The 16207-nt window shown below is 38.5% G+C and overlaps 2 protein-coding genes across 3 annotated transcripts in view; both read left to right on the forward strand.

The window, feature by feature from the left end:
• The window catches only part of myo3b (myosin IIIB), a 65102-nt gene extending 64003 nt beyond the window's left edge, over window positions 1-1099 (forward strand). For both annotated transcript variants that reach the window (XM_071474387.1, XM_071474395.1), the window contains one exon: window positions 968-1099. The gene's annotated coding sequence lies outside the window, so the exon portion shown is untranslated. The remainder of the gene's footprint in view (window positions 1-967) is intronic.
• Window positions 1100-4266: 3167 nt separating this feature from the next.
• Window positions 4267-6534, forward strand: sp5a (Sp5 transcription factor a). Its single transcript, XM_071474437.1, has 2 exons — window positions 4267-4629; window positions 4981-6534. The coding sequence occupies exons 1-2, from the start codon at window positions 4579-4581 to the stop codon at window positions 6055-6057; spliced, it is 1128 nt and encodes a 375-aa protein (XP_071330538.1). The 5' UTR covers window positions 4267-4578; the 3' UTR covers window positions 6058-6534.
• Window positions 6535-16207: the final 9673 nt, after the last annotated feature.

Consider the following 16207-nt stretch of genomic DNA (forward strand, 5'->3'; position numbering starts at 1 on the left):
TTCCTTAAAACTGGCGACAGTTGAATATCTAAGAATCTTTTTCCATGGCATCACAGTCTGATGTCTTTTTCTTATAATTTTTCCCGGGAGAGCACTGCAGGCTGTAACCCTGTGTGTCATCATTAAGGTGGAGAGTTCCCCTCTTTAAGGCTGGATTAACGCATCCAGGGTGGGCTGAGAGAAGGTAAATTGACCTGTCCCGCCTTACATGACCCCAGGCCAACCCTGCACATTGCCAAGGCTTTGCTCTTTGCTCTTGAATATGCAGAGGTCCCGAGCTTCGTAGGCTTGTGAGGGAGAGAGAAAAAAAAAAGAGTTGTATCGCATTGCAGGGAAAATTAGTGAGACCAAAGTTGGAGTTTCTGTGTGTTGGGGGCTGCGAACAATGGCAGCTTTCTGTCAGACAGCAACTTCAAAGGTCTGCTGAGTGACTGCTCTGAGTTATACTTTGTTGTAGATCACTGAGGAAATTCACAGATGTTTTCTCATACGAGACACCATTATAGCGGCTCAAGTACCCAGTAGCCTCGAGCGTCTCTCCCTCTCCCATCTCCCTCTCTCTCCCACACACTGAAACTCACTCTCACTCTCACACATGCATCCCCCTCAACCCCTCACCCTCTCCTCTGCCCACCCCCATCCCAAGTCTCTGATATGTCTCGTATGAGACAGATATGGAACCTGTTTTCGCTCCAACTGTCCAGAGAATATGGAAAGTTAAAAAGGGTTCATGTTGTGGCATTGCCCCTCGACTCTGTCAAATCCACAGAGCTCACTCTCAGTTCACTCAAGATGTCAAAATCAGATGCAGCTCCATTCCCCCCCATGCACATGCGGTCAATACAGTAAGCTGTACATCATTTAAAGTAAACAATGTAATTTGAAAATTTGAACATCGTTAATAAAAGGCATTTTGATTGTGCTGTAAAATTCAGATATCAACATAGTTTTTCTCTCTCTTCTGCAGATTTCCATTTTCCCCACTGAACTGGACCAAAACAAACTGCAACGCAACAACATACATGACATTTATTGTAAATTTTTATTTATTTGTAGTAAGTTGCTGTTTTATATGAATCAAATAAATGTGTTTAAACTACTGAGTCTTTCTTGTAATTAATGGTCCTTTTCACATCTTGTGCAAAACTTTGAAAATTATGAAAAAAAGAAGAATATACTTTAGCCACCTGAAAAGCACTTTTATGGTGATTGTCATGAGCTGATTCTTTGATCAGGTTAGATTTGTTTGATATCTTTGTGTCTTCTTCACAAGTAGTAACCTTGAGTAACCTGTACAAAAATGACTTTTACCTGTTGAACTTTTAGACAGGGGATCATTTTGTTTTGAACTCATAAATTCAGATTTCTGATCAAAATAGGAAACTAACATGAAGACGCACTTATTTACCTCGTTTTCTTTGATTTTTATTGTTCGTAGATTATAAGAATGTTTGCTTGGGTTTCCTGCCATTTAGATACACTAACCACTGCAAGTCTCTATCTTCTTTTTAAATATTCTGCTCATCCTTAAATGCAGCTTCATACACATCTGCACCTCTGAACAGTGTTTCTGCTGCTCCACTCTCTGCTTTATGCTTTTAAGTACTGTATGAAGCACACGAATGGTATTGACTGATACCATGTTCAAACCTCTGAGCATACAGACAGAAAACTATTGCAGCGGGGGTTCCTCCAAGTTAATTTTCCCATCAAATGCCAGAGGAAAAACTCCTTTTAGCCAAACCACTGCTGAGGTGACCCTGTGAAACTTGAGGCATGGCCATAAGACGGTAAAGGTTTGGAGCAAGTAAATTACCTCAGGGACTGGACATTGTGTCAAGCACACAGTCATGAAATTCTTACAAACTATATCAAAGTCCTGCTCAGCCAAATCCATTCCTCAGCTGGAGCCCCATTGAGATGCATTAAAATGTAAGAACTTGCATTTAGGGCTGAACCGAGTATCTCAAAGGAAGACACCAATAATTTGGTAATGCTGATGGTTCGCAAAATTCATGCAGTTGTCATATATGGCTGAAATTTCTCTTGCATAGTATGACAGCTCACATGTAAAGCTGATTTATGTTGAAATCCACCCAAAATCAGAATTAATATTTCATATATTTACGTCCAAAAGCCACTGCTGCTGTTCAAAATCATGGAAAAATGTATTCTGTTTTAGGGTGGATTGTCCTTTTGATTTAAAAGTTGTCTGGTTCGACATAAAAGAGCAGATTACAACAGTTGACATTTATCTGACATTTAAACCTGGAAGCAAAAACTAAGTGATGGAAATTTGCGGCAAAGATACCAACTTTTGGAGTAGACTGTAAAAATGTTGACCACTGTAAAGTCTGAGGTGGCCACTAATGCTTTTGGTAACAGCTGGTTAACTGGGGTTACATTGAAGCATTTTATAATTGTTTTTCACCTGCTCACCTTGGTATCAAAAGCCTTTAATATTATATGATATAATATTAATAAAGTCAGTAAAAACCCTTTATTAATCACTTATTAACATACTGCTGACTTGATGGTTGGTATAAAGTGTGAAATCCAGGAGTATTTATCAATATTTTACCAATATTTCTGACTAATTTATTACCTAATAGAAAGGTTTTTCACAACCTGACAACTCAAAACATTTTCTTCATAGTGGTTTCCAACCGATCTGTAAATCTCCTCACCTGTTTGAAGCTCCTTTGTGTCAAAATGTACAAAGTGAATATATGATTTAGACAATGATTTATTAACCATTTGTAAAGCAATTAGTTACAAATGATAAAGTGTTTGTAAAGGGTGCCTTATAAAAAAAAAAAAAAAAAAAAAAAAGGTACCTTTATGTACTGATCATGAAAAAACTTCCACACATTCAGAGATTGCACTCATGTATAATGTGACCTCTGTAGGATGAATTTCAGGAGCCACAGAAGTGCACACACTCTCTTTGTGTAAACAACATATTTAATTTGGCTCAGAATTCAAAGCAGTGAACTCCATAAGCTTCATCACCAACAGCTGCCATAACTTGATGTAAACAAGGTTTAATCTCCATTGGTTTTTTTTTTTATCAGTCAACGGTGTGACTACATTACTCCTGTAGCCAGTTTTGTAGTTTAACATGGCTCCAGTGCAGCCCAGCAGGACTCCCCCTTTCCCTCATGACTGTGTATAAAGCCGTGGGAGAGGACTGGGAACATTAATCCCTTCAAAGGAACAGATCTAATTCAAAATCTGCCGCTCCAAACTAGTTGAGAGGACAGTGATTGTTTCTGCAGGGAAGCCAGATAAAGATCAGAGAGTTGATATAGAAAACTACAACTTCCATTTCATCTGCGCTGCCACAAAAGTTTGGATACTATCTTATGAAAACTGCATACTTTTGCCTTCATTAACTGTTCTGAAACAAAAAAAAAAAAAAGATCTGTCAGTTTAGTCTTTGTTTTAAAGTTCCCGTACATTACAAATACCTCTGTTTGATTTGGATTCTGCAGTGGATTACATCCTGTGCTTTTTCTGAATGTGGACTTTCTCCCCAGACATATGACAAGTTTATAAAGAAACATAATTAAGACATCACTACTTCAAGTGCTGCTATTGTCACCTTATTTAAAACAGAGGTTCCCCCTGTGTGACATGTTAAGTAACATTGATTTGAATTAGCTTCTGGATTTATTTTTTTTTCAGGCTCTTAGCTTGACAGGGTGTAAATTTTAGTGCTCAACAAAGAGGGTAAAAAAAAAAAAAAAAAAAAAAAATCTAAATTAGGAGTAAGTTCTGATAAAACAACTGATTGAAATGAGTGAAGGAGAAAATAAGTATTTAAATAATTCAGAGAGGGCATAATTAAGTGTTTAATGCCATGTTGTGGTTCAAAGGCACAACAAAGAAATTTTAATTCAAATTAGAAATGTAAAAGAGACGCAGATTCTTCAGAGATGAGAACTTTGTGTTGAGTCACTTGATTTGGTCTCTTTCCTCCATCAAGCAGTGAGGCAACGCTCTTGGAGATCTCCAGAGATAACAATGTCACATTGTCACACAGGGTTCTGCTACAAATCCTTAATTACAAAAAGAGGATCAGATGACTACAGCATCCAATACCGGGGTCTCCAGGCGGCATGGGGGTCTTTGATCAAGAAAATCCAATTATTTGTGTATATACATTTCCCACATAGTGATTACTTCATTAATTGTCCCGCCTTTATCTCCTCCCTTCCCATCCCCCCTAATAATCAGCTCCTTTATCCAGACCAACAAACACACCATAGGAGCTTTGTGGATTCAAAGGATTTGCTTTCCCCTCTCAAAGAGCCGCTATTCTTTGATGATTGGGCAGCGGCAAACTTCAAAGTAATAAATCTTATTTCTGACTGGCTGGCGGCCCACCAAAGTCCTTATCAAATTCTAAGAAGTGATCCCTCACTCTTCAGATAGACCAAGGATATCTCGGAGAGAGGAGGCACTGAAGAGTGAAGACCTGCTCGACGAGACATTTTGCTGCGAATGCGCGCATTTATCTAAATTAGTGCTTTTTATTTTTATTTGTTTCCACCGAGAGGGAGGAGGACGCTTACCATGGCAGCAGTGGCAGTACTGCGGAATGAAACACTCCAGGCTTTTCTTCAGGTTTGTGCGCAAGTTTCTGTTTACTTCGATGACTTTAATAACTTGTAAACTTAACCTGCTCGTCCACGTTGATTTGCGTTTGGATTGCCATCTCGTAAAGCCCACGCCTGCTCTGATAATCACCGGCGCTAATAGTGCGCCTGGTAATGATTCGTGCTGCGACATAACCTCAACTTTTGTGTCACATCGTTCAGGTTACAGGAGGGATTTAGTGCAGGCGAAATTCAAAGTGTTTCGACCGATCGCTTGAGCATTGAGTTCAGACAGAGCATCGCAGAATGTGTGTTTTTACCTCATGAAATGTGTTCAGTAATGATTGTAATGTAGAAAATGTGTGTGTCGATTATCCAGGATCGCACTCCAAACTCTTCTCCAGAGAACTGTAAGCACTCTCCGCTGGCTCTCCTGGCTGCCACTTGTAACCGGATCGGGCATCACCACGGATCAAACCCCACAGATTTTCTCCAGGTCCCTTACGACCCAAGTCTTGGCTCCCCTTCGCGTTTATTTCACCCGTGGACTAACGAGGGAAACCCTCAGAGCAGCCTGGCCAGCAGCTCTACTTTCGGACTATCCTCCAAGCCCCAGTTGTCTGCGCACATCCAGAGCTCCTTCAGCTCGCACCACGAACTGCCCCTCACTCCTCCGGCGGACCCCTCGTACCCCTATGACTTCTCCCCGGTGAAGATGTTACCTTGCTCCATGCAGTCCCTGCAGTCCACCTGCCCCCCCACCTACGTCCCCGCTGTCAGTTACGCGGCCCCAACTCCCATCCCGCCCGCGATGCCAAGTTTTGTCACGGGACCCTCCGGCCTTGTGCACCAGCAGCAGAGACAGTTGTCTCCAAACCCTGGAGAGGATATTCCGTGGTGGAGCCTCCAGCAGGGGAACCATGTGAGCCACTCTTCCTCCCTCGGTCCCCATCGCTTCCAGCTGCAGAGGGGCTTGGTTCTGGGACATACGGACTTTGCGCAATACCAGACGCAAATCGCCGCTCTGCTGCACACGAAGTCCCCTCTCGCAACTGCGCGGCGCTGCAGGAGGTGCAGGTGTCCGAACTGCCAGTCCTCCACGTCCAGCGACGAGCCGGGGAAGAAGAAGCAGCACATTTGTCACATACCGGGCTGCGGGAAAGTTTACGGGAAAACTTCTCACCTCAAAGCGCACCTGAGGTGGCATTCTGGAGAGCGGCCGTTTGTGTGCAACTGGCTGTTCTGTGGCAAGAGTTTCACCAGGTCGGACGAGCTGCAGAGACACCTGAGGACTCACACGGGGGAGAAGCGCTTTGTTTGCCCGGACTGCTGCAAGAGGTTCATGAGGAGTGACCACTTGGCAAAACATGTCAAAACTCACCAGAACAAAAAAAGCAAGTGCCACGACAAGACACTTGACCACGTCAAAAGGGAGGACACAAGGAATATGTTGTAACACGCTTTATTGTCATTTTAAACAGTAGAAATCACTATAGTGCAATACAGTCAGTCCTGCATTAGTTTAAGTACACAGTGAGCTGCGTTTCTACATTGGGTATTTTGTTTATTTTGTTGGTTGATTTCTTACATCCTGACAATAGTTTCTAACATTGCTGGTCTGTGTAGCACATTTTTGTATGTATATATAAAGTTTCATAAGTTAATTTGGGACCATGGAGAAGTTATAGCTCATGAGTTTGAATTCACTGTCTATATCATATCAAGGAAGACAAGTTTTCAACTTGTGTTTTGATCATTGTCTTCGGTGGAAGATTTCACTCCCCTGTAAATTATATTTAATAGCTTTTGTTGAATGAAAGTGTCCGTTTTTTGCTCCATATGGGGTGTTTTTAAGCATGCTCTTGAAAAGATCTGCTATTGTTGATATGACCCAAATACTGTGTGAGAATAAAGATTATAACATTTTTCCTCATCTCAGAATAATTCATTTAATCTCCCTCAGTTATATGAGTGATGAGACGGTCAGGTTTTATATTTGTAAAGAAACTGTATTTCATGGTTACTTGGAATCATCTGTGTGTGTGCTGTGTAAACTGTTGTCAACGTTTTACAACAGTCAAATTTAGTTCAACATTTCAAACTATTTTGTGGAGTAAAATTTAAAATCAAGTGATGTGAGTACCTGGTGTCGTCCCTTAAAGTTAAAAACGTGCTTGTATTTTGTTTCCAGCTGTTGGCAAAGGTCAGAAAGGAGTCATTTACCCAAAATAGAATATTGTTTATTATACTGAAAATGAAAGAGATGTCTACATTTTTAAAATCACAGTCTAACCTGCCACCTGTTGTGTTTCATATGACATTTAACAAAATCCAAGGAACAGTTAAGAGGTGATGAGATGGCTTAAGTTGAGTTGCTCTGCACTGTATTTGAAAATCTTCACAGATATATTTGGCACAAGTACATATGCCATTGAAAAATTTGCAACACAGTGTTAAACGGTAAAATGTATCTGTGCGAGCCTTGAAATTTGGCCACTATCTGAGTAAAAACTCATATAATGCATATAAGAGAATCTTCTTCGTCCAACCCTGTCTCCTCGGAATGACCTGGGCGCTTCACAGGTGCTCATATTTTAAGACATAACTTTAATAAACTCAACATTTTGCCTTTTCGCTATGGAGGTATTCACTTCAATACATGATGAGATGAGAAAATATTTCTCATTTTCATAGGAAAAGATGCAAAAAAAAGTAAAAAAAAAAAAACCATAGTGAATAAAATGAAATAGTACAATAAGCTGTTTGGAGAATTTATTCACATCTTCTGCACAGATGTTTTTTTTTTTTTCCTACCATCAGAATGAACTGTAGTGATGTTCTAATTTGTTAATGCACTCTAATAGATGTGGTCTATTTGTTTTGTGCCTCAGTTTCTGCACTTCACATTTACCTCTGAGGACTTTGTAGTGACACCGTAGGCTGAGATGAGACCCATTAACAGAGAAATACTTTGCTTTTTTACTGGAATATCACCGGATCCAGGTTATACACAAGATGCGCGGCAGCTTTAAAGTCTTTGTTTTTCTGAGTCTCTCAGGGTCTTAATGGACAGCAGACCACAGTCCACAAAAAGCTTTTTTGATCAAACTGGCTAAGGAGTCTGTCTCTTTCTGACCCACAGAGTCAAAATATACAATCACAGGGCAGATTGCACCTACAATAAGTGTCATGTAATATTCACTGCTCCACCACAGGGGTTTACTGTGAATTGCCTTGCTCAAAGGCACTTCAGCGTGCTGCAACTGTGTGTTTGTGTGTGCCACTACTTGCTGAGCAGTTGTAGAGTATTTCATGTTGACCTCGTCCACACAGATTTTCCAGTGGAGAGTGGGGATTATAAGTGTTCACTTTCTGGGGAAAGAAAAAATACCTTGAATTTCTGACCTTTGAGGCTCTTCCTTCCATGACACTAATCAGCCCGATGAAGCGATCAGCTCTTCTGCAGCTAACAGATCTAAACTGGAGTAGAGCAGACAGTAGCCGCTGCCTGCAGTCAGAAGTCTCACTGCTGTCCTGCCCGTCTTATATGGGATCACTGAAAATGTCAGTATGAAGACAACAACTGCTGCCATTCATTGGAATTTTGAACTGTCAGTTTCTGCCTCAACAGCTCCCCCTTTTGTAAGACAAACACAAATATCCCCCCCAAAAAATGTAACTCATAACAGTAAAGGTTTCAAGAATTTTTCAATTTTTTTTACATGTTAGGTGTTGTCCTGGAAAGACTAATGAACAAAGTCAACACGTATAAGTCCATTTATTAAACAATGCAATCAGATTTTTGTGGTTCCTTTGTTGTATGGTTGTTAGGTTTGCCACAATAACAGCCAGAAAATCTCGTCTTTTTGAAATCCAGTTTACGTTATTTAGTTATTCTAATGCAACACGTTTCATCTGGTGACTTACTGGTGCGACCAAGTGACTTTTACGATACAATTCACCTTTTGTTTGTAAACAAAAGAGATGGGTAGGTGCTGCAAATTAGCCTCAGTTAAGACACCCTCTGTTGCATTACTGCCTATATGCAACAATGCTCATCTATAACTATAGATAAATAATAACAACGACTAACACCAGACGACAATCATAATAGCAAGTTATTATGTTGCTGGTGTTGTTAAAGGTTAATTTCTAGCAGTAATATTTGCAAATAGCAGGCAACAGGACTGTTTTTAATGATCATCAAATGAAAAACAAACTGTTTTCATCTATGACTCAAGAACTTCAAAGCATCTCATTTATATACGCTAGATACGACAGTCAAAAATTCCCGCTGCTTTGTGCTCTTGGTGAGAGATGTGCAAGCGAGATTGTGAGAGTTGTATTCAGTTTTACCAAACCCAAAGAAGGAACAATCTGCATGAATATTAACATACATTCATCACAAAAGAGGCGGTATGAAGGGGGAAAAAATTGTACAGTATAAGAGGAGATTTGACCATTTGAACTGTAAAGTCTTTATCCAAATTTCATGATCCTATTATAAAAATGATGCCTATAGATGGATATGTTGAATGCACCCAGACTGGCTGCTCCCAGAGGCATTGTGAGGCTCTGATTTGGTTTCATTGTCCGAGACAGCGTCACTGTTCTTCAGCACTGCAGGAGGCCATAATACTTAACTGTTCATAGAAAAGGATATTATATGTTGTGATTTTAATTTATTTTCCAAAAAGGGAGAGAAAGATTTAAGAACACGTGACCCCAAATGGTTTAATCTCCAATACAATTGAAAGAAAAGCATGATTATTGTTATTGTTTAAAGCATTATTGCAGAATAAATGATTATTCCTAATTATCTTATTCCTTATGTCATTCCATTCAGGGTAAAACTATTTAAGCACCTTATTTTGCATACAAGCAGTAAACAGACAGTTAATAATATGACACAAAACACAATATTTTTGTTGTAAGCAGATATCAGGGCATTTATTACTGTATTTGTCATAACTATAACTCTCCTGAGCTGGTTTATAAACAAATAATGAATGGCTGACAATATCATATAAAACTGCCATATGTCTATATGAATATGAAGCATCTATATATGATATTTATAATATTTAATATGTACGTTTTGAATTTTCTTTTGTTATTTATTAATAAAGCATTTTTAACTCTCCATGATAACTGACAAACACGATCTGCTGATGAAGGTCACAGGATGCAGCTCAAAGCTCCAGAAGCAGTGGAGTAGATGGACCTTAAGTTAAGATTTAAATACTTTAAAAGGACTTGTATCTGGTTACAACTGTATTATAGCATGTTACAAAAAAGTTATTAAGTTTTTATATACATGCTAAATAGTAGGCTTGTCATATGTGGGATAATGAGTATCAACCAACAACATTAACAGTGGCAATAGGTGCTTAAAGAAGATTTAACAAGTTTATTATTACATTTCTGATTTAGAATAGAAATAATAATCCAACGTTAACTACCATGTTTAGGAATCATATTTAAAATAGAGGTTTAGACATTCAAATGAAAAATGAAATCGTTCTTGGTGATCGTGTGAGCTTTGGGGATCAGGTTCAGTCAGTAGTGGGACAAACTTTTTCATCAGATATGCACCTATTCTACTGTAGCTTTGGCTCCACAGAGGCTGTCAAAATAAAGTGACTGGCAGGCAGTAGCATGAATTAAATCCCTGATGTCAAAAACTCTGCTGTTCCCGATGGAATATACTTATGCTGCCTCAAATTTTGCAGCTGCTGTTACATTCAGTAGGGCAAGTGAAAATAGTTTGTCTGGACACTTGATAAATGAATATTGAATCTGTTAGCTGAAGCTATAGACTGAGTGAGAAACATCTTGGTTACTCTTGTCAATGCTTCTGTGCCTTTAAAGACCCTGAAAACATGATGTAATTCTGATGCATTTCTCTATAACATTAAATATTCATCATAAAATCAGCAACAATCAAAGTTCAAATTTGGGCAAAACATCATTAGGTATTCTTAGTTCTCCTTCATACATCCATGGTTTGATCAGCTTTGACTGACAGTGACCAAACAACCCCTTTAGAGATTTTGACTTAGATTTAGCTAAATCCTGATTGGTGCATACATCACCTTTAAATCCTAACTGTCGCACCCACTTCAAAACAGTTAGAAGAGCACAAAACAAAACAAAAGATAGGCCTACAGAAAATATTTCATGTTAAATAACCAAAACAGTTTAACCTTTGTCAGAAAACTGTTCGTGTATGACCACACAGTTCACAGTAAGCAGCTGATGGAGGAAGTAGGTTTTTAGGACCTTTAAGTTAACTATGACATAGTAAGTGAAAGACCAAATTAACATTTCAAGTACTTCCCATGTGGACACTGAAAAATGTATGAATTACAGTAGATAGAAGGCAAGGGAAGAGTGTAAAACGGAAACCAAAAAACAAGTGCATCACTGGAAATAGAACCAAGCAAATTTCTGACCTTTAACTTATTTTGGTTCCATATTATGTCAGCTATACATTGAGGGTTGAGGATTTGAGGTTAGATTTGTTTTATAACTGTTGTTAGTCTTTGTTGACATCAGATCAAACAGCCTAGACCAGATGTCTTTCTGGAGCCCATCTTATAATTTGTGTCAGTGGTCATTTTGATGGGGGAATGAACCAACCGGACTAGAGGTGGTCAGTGCACATACAAATGAGTCTTTAACGCCAAATCTTCCAACTTAACTGACTATACTGATTTACCATTGTCATTGAACGAATCTGTAGCCTTTAGCCATGGAGCTTCCCTCACAGTACATTATTTTCTTGTTAAAAACATTAAAGTTCCTCTCCAGACATGTTTTAAACTATGTAAAAATACTCTGCTTTATTTAATATTTTGTTTAACATAGTTCTCTCACATAAACAAAAAAAAAAAACCTTAAGGCAATGAACACATCTGCATTGTGAACAGTAATGTGTTCACATACTGTTGAACATACTGAAGTGTATGTGAACAATGACGTGATTCCTTGGCTTAGATAAAAGTAAACAAACTCCATAGTCAGTGACCACAAATCTTTGAACTAAACTGGATGAAACAGTGTGAATCAGCGAAGTGATTCGTAATAGTAATTTCCACCTCTACCCCGGACTTACTGTAGACGAAAACACACAGCTGCTTTCTGGCACCTGTAACTAGCTCTTCTGTGCATTCACAGAGGAGCTATAAGTGTATGCAGCTATGAGAGGAGATAGGGGGTTTTCATGTCTCACAGGAGACCAGTTTAAACCACACCCAGTGGTTAGGACAACACAACAGACTCATCCCGTCAAAGATAATAAACCTCCTGTTATTGTTGTGTAATCAAGATGACCTCATATTGCATCTCATCCCATTTTGCAAAGCACAACAGCAAGAGAAATGAAAATAGATAAAACAAAAATCCCTGTTGTCCTTTAGTTTATGTAGCCTACATGTGTTACTTTACCAAAGGCAGAGATGTCATTACTTCATAATTTCATCATAATTTCATGAAGATTTATTTTTCATTGTTAAATACTTCCTCTGATTGTAACCAGCCATTTTGAGTAATTTACATTTTTATGAGAAAATTAAAGGATTGTACTTTTGCATATTTTAATTGGCTTTTAAGGGAAAAATGGGGTATTGGGTATTTAAACCATGAAAAATTGTTAAATTGGATTCTAACTTTGACTTGTTATTTCTAGACATATAAAAGTGTTGTGATAAAGATTAAATTTCATGCCACTTCTGATTAGAATGGCGACACTTGAATGGAGATTTATGTGTAAGGGGTCAGACAGAGTCGGTCTCAAGCTGGGCTCCATGTTTTATACATCAGTACACAGTGATTAAAGTGTAATTAAAACGTGATTTTTCTTCATAACTGATTTCCATCTCTTTATTGAATACATAAATATGTTTAGATGCAGATAAGCATTTACATAGCTCCACAGTGTACACCCAGTAATACAACGCAGTTAAAGTACTTGAACCAGCTACTCCCTGTGGATGCATTCAGGATCCAACCTTGTTTACCCTCTTTGAGCTTAAACCTTATTTAGAAGTTATGTTTTTGTGAACCTTAAATTAACAAGGAACATTCCTGTATTAAAAAAAAGCTACATTTATTCATATGTGTTATTGTCTCTAAAATAACATGAAATCATTTGTAGCTGTATTCTGTTTGGTTGGTTTGTAGCTTTATTCTGATTGGTTAGTTGGTTTCCAGCTCTATTCTGATTGGTTAGTGGGTTTGTAGCTGTATGTAGTTGATTTGCAGCTGTATTCAGATTGATTGATTTGTAGCTGTATTCTGATTGTCTAATTGGTTTGTGGATCTATTCTGATTGGTTAATGGGTTTGTAGCTCTATTGTGATTGGTCAGTTGGTTTGCAGCTGTATTCTGATTGGTTGGTTGATTTGTAGCAATATTCTTATTGGTTGATTTGCAGCTGTAGTCTAATCGATTGGTTGGTTTTTTTTTTAGCTGTATTCTGATTGGTTGGTTTGTAGCCCTTTCCTGATGGATTGGTTGGACCCACAAAACACAATTTTGGCCTTGGGTTCACTTGGACTTAAGGATGAAATGATTAGATTTTGGTGCTCAGAGATCAAAGGTCAAGGTCACTGTGCTGGTTTTACCCATAACGCAAGAATTCAGACAGCAATCATGACAAAATTTTACACAAATTTTATATGATTTCTAATTTCTTATAGGATTTTATATTTTTATAAAATCGTTTTATGTTATAGTAATTTTGTGAGCTTTGTATTTGACCTGTTTGCGTTATCTTATTTCTTATGTTAAAGTAAATTCAATGGTTAATTCAGTGATTGAACTCAGTAAATACCCCTTGTTCGTATTTCTCTTATCAGTTTCATTCTTTCATAATTAATAAATGCATAAATAAAAGACCAACTGTCTGGGAAGTTGGTGAAAGACAGACTGTGGTTTGTGTGGTGATGGTGCAATGATCGATTTGAAGTAGTGTGAAGATTACTAAACGCACAACCTTCACCTGAGGGGACACAACAATATCAACTTATATCTAATTACAGCTAACTAGTTTTTATGAGATGTCATGTTTTGTGCTGCTCATCAAATGATTCAGAGGTAAACAGGAATAACTCACAAAGAAAGTGATCAATTCACAGATATACCACCTAATCACAGAGTACATTTTCATTAATATATTGTCACAAAGTCTCTTGTCAGTGAACTCATCATAATCTATTTTATAGACCTTGATCTGGAGTACAGAAACGAATTAATTATTCATCAATATCTAATTACAGTGGCCCTGTGAGCTCAGCACACTGCAACTTAGGAAAGCACATGCAAATAGACAAAACACAAGCAAATTCAGAAAACATCTTCATCCATTTGCCAACACATGCACAGCAAATACTCACAATGCAACAAAATACACGAATGTGCTGAAAATACTCACAACACAATGAAGGTGTTTCAAGGGGACACTAATAAGTGATGAACCTAGCAGAGATGCACTTGTTATTCAATGCCTTGAGACTTCTGTTAAAAGTTAGTTAAAAGCATTAAACAACAAGTGCGCAGAGATGTAGCCTATAATACATCTATGCAAGTGCATCCCAGCTGGGTTCATCCCTTTTTTTTTTTAAATTTAGTTATTCCATTAGTGACAGTGAGGGAGTCAGGAGGTCAGAGAGAGAGAGTGCCAGCAAAGAGTCAAGGGTCGGACTCAAACCTGGGCCGCTGTGGTTAGGACTATGCCTTCATGGTACGTGCTCTACCAGGAGAACCACAGGGGCGCTCCCCCTCATAACCTTTTTGTGTACTCTGGCAACACCTTGGTTGTGTTGTGAGTATTTGCAGTGAGATTGTGTTGTCAAATTGATGAAGATGTTTTCTGAATTTTCTTGTATTTTGTCTATTTGCATGTGTTTTCTGAAGTTGCAGTGCCTGATTCAGTCCCTGGTAACTACTTAGTATTTCGTCTCTCTTGTTATCAAATATTACCAGTTAAACAGGCAACTGACTAAATCAAATTTGAGAAAGGAATATAATGCATTTTAAAGACTTTTTGGTTTTGGAGAAGGGGGGGTTGTCTTGGACTCATGGCCCCAGCTCTTCTAAAAATTCTGGCTACGGCCCTGAAATGGTCACAGAAGATTGCTGCTGATGGTATCAAAGCTTTGCCTGCTTTAACAAGATCAAACAGGGGTTTTCACACAGTGCAGCGTTAGCCCATCTTATTCTTAATCCTCCGCGCTGAGCTCTGGGTTAAGAGTCAAACGTCACCAGCATGTGTCTTCTCTCAGCAGGTGCCTGTTTGCCGTAGGCTGAGTTTTTGAATAGTTGCATATAGGCTGATTTTGATTTTAGTGATCGAAACAAATCTTTCGCAGTTGACTTTAATTTATCAATTTGTTATTGCAAATTGCTACATGAAGTACTTAATACTCAGGACAGACTCATTGTGTTTAAAGCCAGATTTGTGCATAGCTCTTGCAATTCACTGACAGCTGCAGGCTCACACAGGAATAAGTACAGGACCAGGCAATGTTTGTTACCGCAAGGGAATTTCTCATTTCTTTCACAGGCTTATTCTCAGTCTCTGGCAATTCAGACAATTAGACTTGTTCAAATGAGAGTTTATCCACAGTTTGAAACAGTTGAAAACAATCACTGTCAAAAATACAGTCTGTCTCACTGACAGCCCTCCCCTCCTCCTCTCTCCCTCTTTTTCTCTTTCTCTCACACATACACACACTCTCTCTAGGTTTGGATCATACACCATCTTGTGGACAGCCTCATACAGCTACTGGTGAAAATCAACCCACCCCCTTTCCCTTTGGTTTTTACATCTTTTGTTGTATTTTTTTTTTTTTTTTTTTTACACCTCTCCTTTGCAACTGAGTGACAAAAATCAGAAAACCTGCTTATGTGTCAATGCCATTGCAAGGTAGCCTTATTTTCTTATTTCTTATTTTTGCAAAGACCTGATGGCAGTGAATATGTATACAATAGATAAGAGAAACACATTTCTTGTGATGAGTACTGATTGCACAAAAGGTTGTATTATCAAATGATCAAAGCAGGCAAAGCAGTCCCAGCCCCTCAAGGGCCATACCTTTTCTCTATGGTCTTTTTTTTTTTTTTTTTGGTTATTTCACTAATTGCCTATTTTCTACAGCACAATAATACAAATACTCACATGCCCATATGTGCATTGACATCAATTACTGTACAATGATTCAATCATTTCTTCGGTCCATACCAACGGTTTCCCAGAGTTACCATGTTTTTATTATAAAATTCTCTCTTTGAGCTTCCACAGACAGTATTTCCAATCAAAAAGGGGATTTTGTAATAAAATGAACAGTAACTCTGGAAGATGCCCACTTGATTTAACTAACTCAGGCTGGTAAAGCCTCATATTATCTTTGGCTGGACGTAAAATTCACTTTTCACAGAAATAGAAGTGTAGATTTTGTCTCATCACTTATATTAGGAAGGGATCTCTTCAAGACCAGTGTAGATTAGTAAAATAGCCAGTTGTCCTTTAGTGTACATATGGACATCTGAGCCACGTCCTGCACTTTTACCTTGTCCTGCCTTGTAGAGGGGCCCAGTGTCAA

The sequence above is a fragment of the Trachinotus anak genome, unplaced genomic scaffold (genome assembly GCF_046630095.1).
Source record: "Trachinotus anak isolate AG129_WGS33_773 ecotype Australia unplaced genomic scaffold, CSIRO_AGI_Tana_v1 ptg000001l, whole genome shotgun sequence".
In the NCBI taxonomy this organism is placed as follows: domain Eukaryota; kingdom Metazoa; phylum Chordata; class Actinopteri; order Carangiformes; family Carangidae; genus Trachinotus; species Trachinotus anak.